General features: G+C 40.4%; 4 protein-coding genes across 4 annotated transcripts; 2 read left to right on the top strand and 2 right to left on the bottom strand. All coding sequences in view use genetic code 12, as the record gives it.

Moving 5' to 3' along the window:
- Positions 1-1,333: 1,333 nt before the first annotated feature.
- On the top strand, positions 1,334-5,503 carry KGF56_004450 (putative ubiquitin-specific protease; the record flags this gene model as incomplete). The annotated part of the gene is made up of 1 exon (XM_049325890.1): positions 1,334-5,503. The coding sequence occupies one exon, from the start codon at positions 1,334-1,336 to the stop codon at positions 5,501-5,503; it is 4,170 nt and encodes a 1,389-aa protein (XP_049178523.1).
- Positions 5,504-5,714: 211 nt separating this feature from the next.
- KGF56_004449 (uncharacterized protein) lies at positions 5,715-6,974 on the top strand (the record flags this gene model as incomplete). The annotated part of the gene is made up of 1 exon (XM_049325889.1): positions 5,715-6,974. One exon carries the CDS (start codon positions 5,715-5,717, stop codon positions 6,972-6,974), a length of 1,260 nt encoding a protein of 419 aa, XP_049178522.1.
- Positions 6,975-7,094: 120 nt separating this feature from the next.
- BUD6 (Bud6p) lies at positions 7,095-9,341 on the bottom strand (the record flags this gene model as incomplete). The annotated part of the gene is made up of 1 exon (XM_049325888.1): positions 7,095-9,341. One exon carries the CDS (start codon positions 9,339-9,341, stop codon positions 7,095-7,097), a length of 2,247 nt encoding a protein of 748 aa, XP_049178521.1.
- Positions 9,342-9,947: 606 nt separating this feature from the next.
- Positions 9,948-13,220, bottom strand: KGF56_004447 (uncharacterized protein; the record flags this gene model as incomplete). The annotated part of the gene is made up of 1 exon (XM_049325887.1): positions 9,948-13,220. The coding sequence occupies one exon, from the start codon at positions 13,218-13,220 to the stop codon at positions 9,948-9,950; it is 3,273 nt and encodes a 1,090-aa protein (XP_049178520.1).
- Between the last annotated feature and the right edge of the window lie 471 nt (positions 13,221-13,691).

Genomic DNA, 13,691 nt, shown 5'->3' with positions numbered 1-13,691 from the left:
TGGTGCACACTAGCTGCCGACATTCATTGTCTAATCACTCTCTTTTAATAGACAAAGGGTATATCATTTTTTCTCACTTGCTCCAGCGGTGGCGCCACGCCATCCTAGTTTGTTTCTCTTCTCGTTCTGTAATCTACAATTAGTCAGTGTGCTCTACTATCGAGCCTAGCGAGATAATGCCCAGCTAGTCAGTGTGCAGTTAGTCAGTGTACTCTACTATCTCGCTTGCCTCGATAAAGCGCAGCTAGTCAGTGTGCTCCCGTATCGAGCCTAGCGAGATAATGCGCAGCTAGTCAGTGTGCAGTTAGTCAGTGTACTCTACTATCTCGCTTGCCTCGATAAAGCGCAGCTAGTCAGTGTGCTCCCGTATCGAGCCTAGCGAGATAATGCGCAGCTAGTCAGTGTGCAGTTAGTCAGTGTACTCTACTATCTCGCTTGCCTCGATAAAGCGCAGCTAGTCAGTGTGCTCCCGTATCGAGCCTAGCGAGATAATGCGCAGCTAGTCAGTGTGCAGTTAGTCAGTGTACTCTACTATCTCGCTTGCCTCGATAAAGCGCAGCTAGTCAGTGTGCTCCCGTATCGAGCCTAGCGAGATAATGCGCAGCTAGTCAGTGTGCAGTTAGTCAGTGTACTCTACTATCTCGCTTGCCTCGATAAAGCGCAGCTAGTCAGTGTGCTCCCGTATCGAGCCTAGCGAGATAATGCGTAGCTAGTCAGTGTGCTCCACTACCTCGCTTCGCTCGATAGTGTGCAGCTAGTCAGTGTGCTCCACTACCTCGCTTCGCTCGATAGTGTGCAGCTAGTCAGTGTGCTCTACTATCTCGCTTCGCTCGATAGTGTGCAGCTAGTCAGTGTGCTCTACTATCTCGCTTCGCTCGATAGTGTGCAGCTAGTCAGTGTGCTCCACTACCTCGCTTCGCTCGATAGTGTGCAGCTAGTCAGTGTGCTCCACTACCTCGCTTCGCTCGATAGTGTGCAGCTAGTCAGTGTGCTCCACTACCTCGCTTCGCTCGATAGTGTGCAGCTAGTCAGTGTGCTCCACTACCTCGCTTCGCTCGATAGTGTGCAGCTAGTCAGTGTGCTCCACTACCTCGCTTCGCTCGATAGTGTGCAGCTAGTCAGTGTGCTCTACTATCTCGCTTCGCTCGATAGTGTCCACCTAGTCAGTGTGCTCCGCTCGATAGTGTCGCGCTACTTGCGCCGACAAAAGAAAAAAAACAAACGTCTAGCAAACATTTTTTAATGTATAATTTAACACAATCTGACATCATTTTTAGAACAAGACATATATTAATAGTAAGACTCGCGTGGAAAGTCCCATATCTACATAGATATGTCTGACCAATTGAATACAAATGTGGACCATAACGAGATTGAAAGTCACGGCTACTCATCTGGATCGTCCTCTACGGCGTCTATGAATGCTTCTCTCGATGCCATTGGTACACCTGATATCGAGGAAAATCATAATGAGGTGAACAACAGGAAGGAGAAAAAAGAAGAAGTAGAGCTTGGGGAGAAGCATTTGGAAACCCACGGTTTGGAAGAGCTAAAGTCAAAAAGAGAGTTGATTTCGAGGCTAGTGGATCAGGGTACCTTAAACGAAGGAGATGAATGTTATATAATACCAGAGGACTTTTTCGCTTGTTTCTTTAATTTACCAGTAAAGTCCTTTCAAGAGTTGAAACAAAGTCTTGGGCCAGTCGACTTTCACAAATTAGTGTCCAACTCGGGCTTACTATTTTCGGAACAGGATGAGTTAGTCAAGACTAGAACAGTTACTGCTGATATTTTTTCAAAATTGTCAGAGTGGTTTGGCGTTCTAGGCCAACCAATAGTAAGATCCATCATTTTAAATCCAAACACTAGTACACTTGAGGTTGAAAGATGGCCAATGGTGTTTATTGTTCACACTTTGGGGAAAAAGACTCAGCAACCAAGTTACTTTAGAAGTGGTGTTTCCCGGTACCACAATCACAATCCCAATCACAACGACCATGAAATCGATTCACCCATACCGATGTCATTTTCAAGAACTAAAACGTTCTCACAAATATTAAACGCGCTTCGGCTCCACACATTGAAGTCACCAAAAAGCTCCATTGACGATATGAGGTTGTGGTTCATATCAGATCCCAAAGAAACAGAATTGCCATATCATCTCACAATGCAGAAATTTGTTTATGAAGTTAAAACTAAACAAGTAGTATTGCCTAAGATTTACGAAACCACATTGCAATCGCAAGGAGTTGTACAGCCAATGTATCATGTAGCCATTGAAAAAAGAGAAAAAACGAGTGGGCAGTTCCCAGTAGACACATTTGTGAAAGCTCAATTATACTCTGTGTCCGATGAAGAAGAAGAGGAAGAAGAAGAAGAAGGAGGAGGGGGAGGAGGAGGAGGCCGTGATGGTGGGAACATAGGATTGTCAAACTTGGGAAACACCTGTTATATGAACTCGGCTTTGCAGTGTCTTCTACATGTCCCCGAGGTGAATGACTACTTCTACTACAATGTGTATCAAAAGGAGTTGAACCTCAACAATCCTCTTGGGCATAATGGGGATGTGGCAAACTCTTTTGGAAATCTTTTGAAGATGGCATTCAAAAAGACAAAGCAAACATCTAGTATTCTGCCTCGAGACTTTAAATCAACCATTGGCAGATATAGCTCAATGTTCTCAGGGTACTTGCAACAAGACTCCCAAGAGTTTTTGAGTTGGCTACTTGATGCTCTTCACGAAGACTTGAACCGTATTCACACAAAGCCATATTGTGAAAAACCCGAATTGGAAGATCACGAAATTGATGATCAGCAAGCGATAGTAAGATTAGCAGAGACATGTTGGAATCAGCATAAGCAAAGGAATGATTCCATTATTATCGATTTGTTTACTGGTTTATACCGCTCGACTTTAGTTTGCCCTGATTGCAACAAAACTTCCATCACTTTTGACCCGTTCAATGATTTAACCCTACCATTACCTATTAGCAAAAAATGGTATCACACATTTACTATTGTCGACTTATCTCCCAAATCGGTGATTCCGTTTAGAATCATGAAACTTGAAGTTGAATTGAAAAAGACCTCAAATTATGACGACTTGATAAGCTACTTAGTAAGCTTTCTTAAAGTTCCACCAACGGATCTATTTCTCTACGAAATCTTCCAAAGTGCCATTTATGCTGACTTTCAAATGGATTATGCGAAAAACAAGTTTTTACCCATTAGTGACGTAATTAGAGATACTGATGATATTTTGGTTTATATTATTCCACATAATGCCGAGACCGATTTGATAGTTCCTTTCTTCAACGTGGTGGGTGATGAAGACAAACTGTATCAAATGGTCAACTACTTTGGCATTCCATTGTTTATTACACTTGACAAACAGTCCATTAATAGCTTTGGGGCTATCCGGCACAAACTTTTAGTGGCTGCATCTACTTTAACAACACTTGATCTCGTCAACGAGTACGAAAAGTGCAAGCATTCAGTAGAGGGCTTTATACACAAGGAATTTTATAGAAAGTCTGATTTTCCAATGATATACTTAGATGAATATGAGATGGGAGGAAATAATAATAACAGTACTACTACTACTACTACTGCTACTACTACTACTACTACAACTACTACTGCTAATAATAATAATAGTGACGATGATGACAATGATGACAATGATGCTGAGGAAGCAGGGTATGACAGTGATGTGTCATTGGCAAATCCCTATCTTAGCTCTGATTTTGGATTCAAGGTAATGTATGCCCAGGACTATGCGCCACGGACAGGGATTCATGTGCGTCATAAAACGAACATTGCAAATAGAGCAGGGCCAAAGCAAACTGAAAGACTAATTAATATACCACTTCATAAACCAAGTTTTGCTGAATTCAAGCCCTTGTCTGGTGAAATTCCGGAATCGAAACGTAAATATTATCTACACGAGACTCGTACAAGAAATAAGCCCACAACGATATCAGGGGATGAGCCCGACTCGAACATACCAGAGCTTGTTTCATCGTCTATCGAGAAGGAAAGTGATGAAAACGATGGTTTTGTGATTGTGGCTAAGGAGAACACAGAGCAAGAAGAGCAAGAAGAGCAAGAAGAGCAAGAAGAGCAAGAAGAACAAGAAGAGCAAGAAGAACAAGAAGGCAAGAATTTATTATACGCAAACCCGCAACCACCATCTTTACCCTCTCGGACTCACCAGCTCTCCCAGCTAAATTACTCGGACGAAGACACAGAGAGTGAGGTTAATTTAGGAAGCTTATTTGGCTCCAGCTCTAATCTACCATTACCTCCTGCATCCACTTCGTCCGATTCAACAAAACCATCCAATGTGAATTCACCGATGGAAACAAACTTTGACGAAGAGGTAGACTTACGTGCATCAAATGGAAGCGGTCTTGTCACAAAAAACACCATCTTGCTTTGCAACTGGGAACGAGATATATACACCAGGTGCTTTGGCGATGCATCCCTTTCTACTTGGAACTCTTCACAAACACCCCAGTTGTCCAATCCAGAATTGGAGCAAAATAAGGCCAGATTTGAACGTCAACGAAAGAGCAAGATTACATTGTACGAATGTTTAAAGAGCTTTAGCACTCCTGAGCTTTTAGGGGAACACGACTTATGGTACTGCCCTAAATGCAAAGACCACAAACGTGCAACTAAAACTATCCAATTGTGGTCTGCAGGAGATATTCTTACGATCCATTTGAAGCGATTTCACAGTGCGAGAGCTTTCAGCGATAAGATTGATGTTGTTGTGGATTTTCCCATTGAGGGTTTGGATATCAGTGAATTTGTTGCTGACCCATCTTTGCCACCCGAAAACTGTTTGTACGACTTGATTGCTGTTGATAACCATTACGGTGGTCTTGGTGGTGGTCATTACACTGCATCTGTAAAAAATTTTTGCGACAACAAGTGGTATTATTTCAACGACAGTAGAGTCAGCGAAGTGACTGATCCACAGGAAGTTGTATCAAGTGCTGCGTACTTACTATTTTACCGTAAACGGACGTCTTCAGGTTGCAAAAGTTTAGGTGGTAATGATTTGGACAATATCTTGAGAAAAGGTGCCGAGGAGTATAGAGTGAAGGAAAAGGAAAAAGGGCTTTTATGTCAAAATGTAAAAGAACAGATTGAGCAGTATGAGTCGTCATTGCGGTTTGCTTTGGATGACTATGAAGAAAGGTATGACAATGAAGTAGATGACGAGAAGGAATCCGAGTCCAACACGAGTAATGAAAACGAAGATGATGTTACCCAGAAAGTGAAAAAACAACGCGCGAATCTGAAAGAGGATGGCTCAGAGATCAAGATGAAGAGACAGAAAACGATTTTTAATACTATTGAGAAAGAACAATTCAATAATGGTCCGCTAACAAAGGAAGAAAATGGAGATAAAGATAAAGATGAAGATAAAGATGAAGATAAAGATAAAGATAAAGAAGCGGTAAAAGTGGAAGAGCCCCTTAACGCAGCATAGAATCGGGGAGAAAGGGAGTAAGAGAGAGAGGGGTGTATGTGTAGGTGTGCTTGTTTGGTAAGTTGATAGCATTGTAGCCATTCTAATGGTCTTGGTGGTCCTTTGCTATTTCCCTTTTTTTTTTTTTTTTATAGCTCTAATACATCAGCAGTAATCTTTGGTTATCAATTTTTCACTTTTCAAATCCAACTGGAAATTTTTCAGCAATTCGATGAGCGTAACCAATTTGGTACAGGAAATAAACCAGACATTTTCAAATGGTAACAATGACCAGAAATTCCGGGTGTTTAGCAAAGTCTTATCTGTTGATCCTCTGGAAAATGAATATACGATAAGCATTTACAACAGCGTATCGGGATTGTCACAAGTTTCCTCGAACATCAAAACTGCTTATGACGATGATTGGTTAGCCTTGAATGCAGTTGTGTCGAGCTTTGTCAGAATATGTGTGGAAATGGACCCATGGTCCGTTTTGAAATCGTTTGACTTGTACGCAACTTACCTCAATGATTTATCGGTTGCTTTTAACAATAACGCTTATGGTTGGCTTTTGTCGGGCGTCATAAAGTCAACGATTCGCTTAGTTTTGCCATGGGCGCTCAAACTAGATAGACAAATGTTTTACAAGGAAGAAGGGGGCAAGTATAGACTTGGGTATATGGCTGGTGTGCTCTTGAAAATTTTCAACAACATCAGAATCAACGACTCCAGTACCTATAAGAAATCAATTATCTTATACTTGGGAAACAAGCTATGTTATACCTATTGGAAGCTCGACAATCCGCTATTGTGTCAAAACATTTTCAGTAATATGAACAATACGAGTTTGAAGTTGGAGGAGTTCCCGCATGGTGAGAAATTGAAATATCGATACTTTCTAGCAAAATATTATTTTGTCAAATACGAGCTAGTTGAGTGTTTTAAGCACTTGGAATGGTGTTTGGTAAATACCTCAAGTAAAAAGAACCAAAAGTTAATAATAGAGTTGCTACTTCCAATAGGTTTGATCCTTGGCAAGAAACCGAATTTCAAGACATTACTGGTAGTGCAGGATGAGGAGGTGCTAACATTGTTGGAGCTTTATGAGTCCATGTTCTATTCCGTGGCCTCGGGAGACTATGAGAGTTTTAGGAATATAATCAATCATAAAGAGCAGTACTTCAAAGATAAAAATCTACTACTTTTATTGAACCGGATGGATGTATTGGTGTTCAGGAATTTGGTGAAAAATGTTTGGAGGATTATGAATCGACCTACAAGTTTGAGTCTTGAAATTGTTCCTATTCATGGCAAGGATACGCTATTCAAGGAAAATTTACTCGTGACTTTAATTGACTCTAACTTGATAAAGGGGAAGTTGACAACTGGGAAAGTTCTAGTATTAAGTAAAAACGACCCTTTTCCAAATGTTTTCAATATATATACCAAAAGGTTTGGCGCACAACAGCAGCAAGGAAAGGATTGGATGTGAAAAAAAAAAAATAAAAAAAAACAACAAAAAACCAATTCAAAAGAAACAAGGCAAGGTCGGTGTTTACTATACATCATAAATATCATAGGGAGAAGGGAAGAATATTGTTGAATAACCTCCTCATATAATGCCAAAGGAGCTCTTCAAATTTTCTTGATCACGCTGCATTCGAAGGTTTTCAATTTCAACAATACCACCCGACTTTTTTAACTTATTATCTTCAACAAAGTCGCCCAACTCTTCTTGAAACTTGGTCAACTTTGATAATTCTCTCTCCTTCTCTCTTATTTTCTCTGCACGCTCTATAGCTTCTACTCGCCCTTCATGATTGGGGTTCAATTGAGCTATATCGACTAAAACTTGGTCTTTGATATTGTGCAAACTCTCACCCGGCTCTGGGATATGTAAATTAGCAACAATCTTATTCCGCTTTGAAGATACCCCTTTGCTCTGTTCAATTGAGCATTGTTCAATCAACTCAAATGTTTCTTGTATCTTTTTTAAATCTTCTTGTAAATCGTTGGTCAAGTCATCTTGCAAATTGAAAAACTGTTGCTCTTCGCAAACCTTGTCCAACTCGGACTCCCAGATCTTCTTCCATATTGGTTTCTCTTTTGTAATATAAGTACTGATATCATTTAAGGCCTTGTTAGCATCCAGGATTTCGTTAACAATGTACTTCAACTGCTTCTCTCCAATTCTGACACCCCTTTGAGCCACATCTTTTCTTACTTCTTCCATCAAATCTTGCAAATCATCAACCTTTGTCAACAACCGATCTGAGTCGTCTGATAATCTGGAGTGGCAAGATTCCATATATGCTCTGTTAGAATCAGGCGAAATTTCTAAGCCTGATTCTTGAAGGTTTTTCATCTTTTCCGTGATTTGTGCCATCTTGGTGTTGAAAAGCTCGATGGACAGATTATTCAAATGCTTGACCAATCTCAATTCATTTTCAACCTTGCTAATTTCTTTATTGTTATTAACCTTTGTCGACGACTGAGTGTTACTCTTATGATTGCCAGTATTCGTCGTTGCCGGTGCACCAGCACCAGCACCAGAACTAGGAGGAGGAGGAGGAGGAGGAGGAGGAGGAGCAGCAGCAACTGGAATTTCAATCAAAGATATCGACTTTTCTAATTTTGCAATCAAATCATTATTCATAGTTTCCATTTTTTGAGATAGTGCCTCAATCTTTGAATTCAAATCTTGAGTAGCTTTTGCATGTGTGTCTTCTTCCTTCAAACATATTAGGGATCCAATTTTCACATCACCTATTAAATGATCTTCCAACTCGTACATGTGCTTGGTTTGAGGATCCTCAATATAAATTTCAGGAAAGTTACCAGCACCAGGTGAGTATGCAAATTTCTCAACAAATAATAATCTAATAGCTGCCAAAGTTGTCGGTAGTGTAAGAGAAACCTTCTTTGTTGTTGTATTAATTTTTAGCAATATATATGGTTCCAGGGTGGAATCTTCTTCAATCGAATTCCTCGTTTTCGAAGCTCCAGTCTCAAATGATTTTACTGGAAATTGCACCGTCTCTACAGTGGTTGTTTCATTCATTTGTTTGAATTTGTTTTGTGCTGGGAAATTAGTTAGTTTCGCATACTGATATGCACTGTACCTCTTGCTTGCACGGCGCTGCATGGCGTCTCCATTCTGCAATTGTGCCAACGCATCATTCCTATCGGATGCCCTTTGTGGGGTCATAAGGTGCTCTCTTTGTGAAAAGCGATCGTTGAAAGATGACCGCCTAATGGTAGATTCTGTAAAGGGCGCCTCATCAACAACAGAACCGGAACCAGAAATAGTGCGACTTGTTGTTGGTACCTGCATCTCCATACTTTGACTTTGACTTTGGTTTTGACCTTGACCTTGACTTTGACTTTGGTTTTGACTTTCCAACTCTCGTGCACTCTTCTCGTTAGCTATCGCTTTTGCCTTAGCCTGTTTCGCTTTCAAATTCTGCAATAACGTCACAATAATGTTCCTAATGTCTGGTAGAAACCTATCCAAATTCTGTTGCGAAGGAGCTTCGCTCAACGCGGCCTCCAATATCGCTCTTAAATCCTGCGGTACATTCCCAAGATCAGAAATGTCGATCCCATTATTGGTAAAGGCCCTAGTGGCAGCCCGAAAATCATTTCCCAATTTAACATATGCATCACTAACAAACTTGTCATCGGCTTCTTGCCTAGCCCACTGAGTCAAGCTTTCCAATAGATGCTTGGTTGATACAAGAAGCCGAGTCACACATGACTCAATCGTAGATAATGACTTTCTCTTGCTCCTGGAGGTATTAGCAGCCATTGATGATGATAATGATGACGACGACAGCACCGACACCTTCGCTGATGTCATTACTTCCCACTTGGAAAAGCTTCAACAGGCAACAAGAATAAAACTACTAGTTATTATTGTTCTTGTCTATTTTATATATATATATATTTTTTTTCTTTTGGCCTACACTTTGATATTTTATTAACCGCTGAGTCCTTTTGTATCATGGACATGAATTTCGGTGAGTCCATAAGATGCAAATAAAAATAAAAGCAGAGAAAAAGATAACCTACTTGGCAAAAGAGGTTTATTAGGTACAAGGTATTGAGAAAAAAGAAGAAACAAAAGGGAAGAAATAGAGTAGAGAAAGAGGTGTCAGCCACCAAAAGAGTCGAAGCCAAAGTCTTGCCAAAAGAGCCAAAGCCAAAGTCTTGCCAAAAGAGCCAAAGCCAACGTCTTGCCAAAAGAGCCGAATCCAACGTCTTTTGCCTTCAATGGAAATCTTGTATGACGTCTCTTGTTTCAGCATTTCTCTGGTAATCTATACTAATTAAATGATTTGCACATGAACTTAATCCTATGTCAATTGAAATTATTATTATTATTATTATATTTTTTTTTTATTTTCAACTTCTTTTTAACAAGTAATAATGTAATAAGTTTTCTATAAGGCAATGGTCTGTGTAATTAGCTGAAATACTTTTTAACGATGTCTATATCGGATGGGTTTTTTTGCAATAAAGCCATCGCTTCCTCGTGGGGAATAGAACTTAATAATTTTCTTGTTGATGTTGCCACTCTAGTAGCAGTAGTACCGGAGAGGGCTGCATGAGCCAATGCTTGGATGACCGAGTCTACAACTTTGGCAACGTTCTTTTGTATTGCCGGGTGGTGATTGTCAATCATTTCACATAGGAATACATAAGCAAAAGGCGCCGCAGTCTCATCCTGCACGATTGGCAACAAGTTGATCCATTGATCAAGAAGAGCATCCAAGTTGGGTATCGAGGACGAAAACCGGTGACAAACTTTAGCTATAGCAGCTACCGCATTTTCCGTCGCATGCACATTTTCATCAGCCCTAGCATCGGGAGCAGTCGACATTTTGAACATGGGCTCCAAAGATGCAACACATAACTCCCTATAGTTCTCTCCTCCAAATTGCGCAGCAACTCCAATGGCATACGAGCTTGCCTGGCGAACACCGGCATGAGGTGATAACAAAGAAGCTGCCAAGACATTCATAAAACTCTCTTTGAACACAACCGAGTTTGGGCCTCCATGCTCTATGATATCGCAAACTATGCACAATCCACAAAGCTTCAAGCTTACATTCTCATCATTTATAAATGTGGACACTGTAGGAATAAGCTCCTGAAAGTTTTCAAGTGCGTTTGCTTTCATATTTTTGAATATACAAGAAATTGCTTTGTTCATCTCGTCCAACAACTCCTCATCCGTGTATTCCTCCTCGTCTTCTTCAATATCTTCAGTGTATTCGTCTTCTTCGTTGTCTCTCGTTCTGATTCTTTTGAACACCTCAACCAAATTATAGTTTATCGACTTGCACAATTCTTGCAATTGAGGAGCCGCGATGGAGTTTGGTGTCAATGAGTTTATTGATTCTACCAAAGCGGTATAATAAGCAACAAGTAATTCGGCAACAGGCTCTGATCTAAGCACTTCGCATAATTTATCGCAAATCTTTGACCACAAAACAAGTGTTTCTTGTGAATCGCAACCTCTAGCTGCAACAACACATTTTAATAAGGATGCCAAAGTCAAAGCCGCCGACCCTCGCACACCGTCATGAAGGTAAAAATCTAAACCAGGAAGAGCAATGTCCTCGGCAATTTCTTTGACCCAAGGGTAAAAGTCTCCCTTGAGTTGTATTGCGTACGTCCTTAACAAATCCATTGCTGTGACCTTGTCATCTAGAGCAGCTGTATGTACCGCAATCCACTTTCCAGATAAATTCATTACTTCCCATTCATCATTGTTATTGAATTCCTCTGCTTCATCTTCCTCCAAAAGTGAGATATCTTGAGACGCTTTAGCTGTAACCATTAGTGGCGGTAATACAGATGGCAAATAGGGCAAAAAGTCCTTGTCTAAGATCCTGCAAAGCCTGCCCCACGCTTGCTCTAAATATTGCTTAACTGGGTCATCATCCTTAACAGCTGTCTGTTGAATATGGCCAAAGAGCTGGATCAAGTCATGACTGTGAGGTTGGAACTTTTCCTTGCCCACAGCCAATGCAATTAATGTAGAACACTCAATACACTTAGCCTTGAGAAGCCTATTTTCGTCGCCCATATCTGTCTGCAAAACATTCGTTAACAACGGCATCAACGTGTCGTAGTACTTAACAAACGTTTTCTGTGCGGCATCGGCAATAATCGCAATTGTAGTCAAGACTTGTTCTTGAACATACTTCTTTTGAGATTGCAAAAGAGTAAGTAAATTGTTTAAAAGATCATCCAAGTATGGCTCTAAGATTTCTTTTGAAGCAGCTTCCGAGAAATTCACCAAAGCGGCAGCTGCATGAGCCTGAACACGAGGAACTGATTTATTTGTAAGTTTGGATATTAATGCTGGCAATATTTTGTCGCCTGCGGTTCTTTGAATGACATCAGAAAAGTCAGTAGACATTTGACCCAATGCGTTACAACATGCATACTCAACACGTGGATGTTCATCGTTCAAAGTTGGTAATACCATATCCAAAAGTTTGGAAATTTCGCTCATCAACACATCTGAGCATCCTTCAGCGGCAGAGGACAATGCCATCAATGCCGCTTGACGCTCTCTCCAATTTGTCGACTGTATCATTGTTGGCAAATATTGGAATAATGGACCCGCCATAGACAGTCCATTGAGTCTCAAACTGACACGATCTAGTGCTTGCCTTGCCGCGTCATATTCAGGCTCCTCGTCATCTTCTTCAGCATCATCCTTGTTGTTCCATTCTGCAGCATCATCGTCGTCTATACAGACTTCTGTCAACATGGATAAGGTAATAAGAACAATCTCTTCTGTATAGGACGGAGTGCGTTTACACATTGCAGGTGACACCTCAGAAAAAGTAGTGAGCAATTCCAACGACGCCATTCTTGTTGTTGAGTCTAAATCCTTATTTTTTGAAACAGCAGCACAAAACTCAATAATGGTAGGAAACATATCCTTAAACATTTTTGGTGCGAGTTCAACCAAGTCAATTAATGATTCCAACACCGAGGCTAATGCTGTGTCCTGACCATTTTGCAAAAATCTTGGTAATGAGTTCAATAAACTAGGCAACAAAGGTGACAAGCTTGGCCATGCCTTTTTTGGCAACTCTCTGAAAAATGCAACAAAAGCCGTACAAGCAGCGATACGAACATCATCGCTGGTATCGTCAAACCCGGCGCTATAGATAGGTAATAGCTCGTTAAAGTACGATTGGTCTATTAATTCGGGTGAAGTTGCAAAAACTCTAAATGCCGATTCGCGAAAGCTTGGATCTTGATTCTTAGCAGCAGCAAAAAGAGCAGGAATCAACTCATTCCAGGTTCCCGAGGGCGAGCAATCTTCTTTAGACACCTCTGAGATGGCATCAGCCAATTTGTGTCTCACTGCGTTTGCTTGTGGTGAGCTAAAACCTTGAAGCAAAGTAGCTCTAATCTGCTTCTTTGTTGGCTCGCTTATAATGCCAATGGTTCTATCGGTAACGCTTGTTAATTCCTTGGGAGACTTAATAGCCATTCTTCTAAACATCACCGCAGCAAATGATCGGATAGTATCGCTCTCACCTTGTGTTGCCTGTTCTGCTAAAAACACCAATAACATCTCCACATTATTCTTACTAGACCAATCCTGCTCAAGTGATTTTTCAGCGTTTATTCTCGATTCATTGTCGGAAAGCAAATTGTGTAGAAGATTCGTTAATCTACTATGCACACCTGGAGGTAGCACACTCATGTTATTTTTCCTCTTGTTCTGGGGAAGAAGGGAGAGTTCTTAATAATCCTGCCTCCTTGGTCCTGCACCTGGGTTTCTTTCAAAACACCTCCTATGCCCTATTTTATTAACCAGTTATTCTTCAATAGATGATCCAAGAAACCGCTTCTAATTACAAGTTTTGGCTGCTTTTGATTGGACCCACTTTGCTTTTGCTTTGAAAAATTACAATAAACAAGAGAAGACCTTCTTATGATAACTAAAATTTTCATTCTGAAGAAGAAGAAAAAAAAAAAAAAAAAAAAAAAAAAAAAAAATTCTTAATGAAGAAAAAAATAAAACATGTTCTTCTACTAAATGAAAACTATTGTTTAAATAAGAACAGGAGGGTGTTGTTGAGACGAAGGGTCAAGAAATTTTAGAGAGAAGCTTTTAATTTCTTTGGTTTGATTTGATATGTTTGATTTATTTCTCTGATTTCTTAATTTATTT

Source organism: Candida oxycetoniae (genome assembly GCF_023343755.2).
Source record: "Candida oxycetoniae strain CBS 10844 chromosome Unknown scaffold14, whole genome shotgun sequence".
Lineage (NCBI taxonomy): Eukaryota > Fungi > Ascomycota > Pichiomycetes > Serinales > Debaryomycetaceae > Lodderomyces > Lodderomyces oxycetoniae.
The sequence above is the reverse complement of the archived record's forward strand: the minus strand, read 5'-3'. Positions and strand labels throughout refer to the sequence as shown.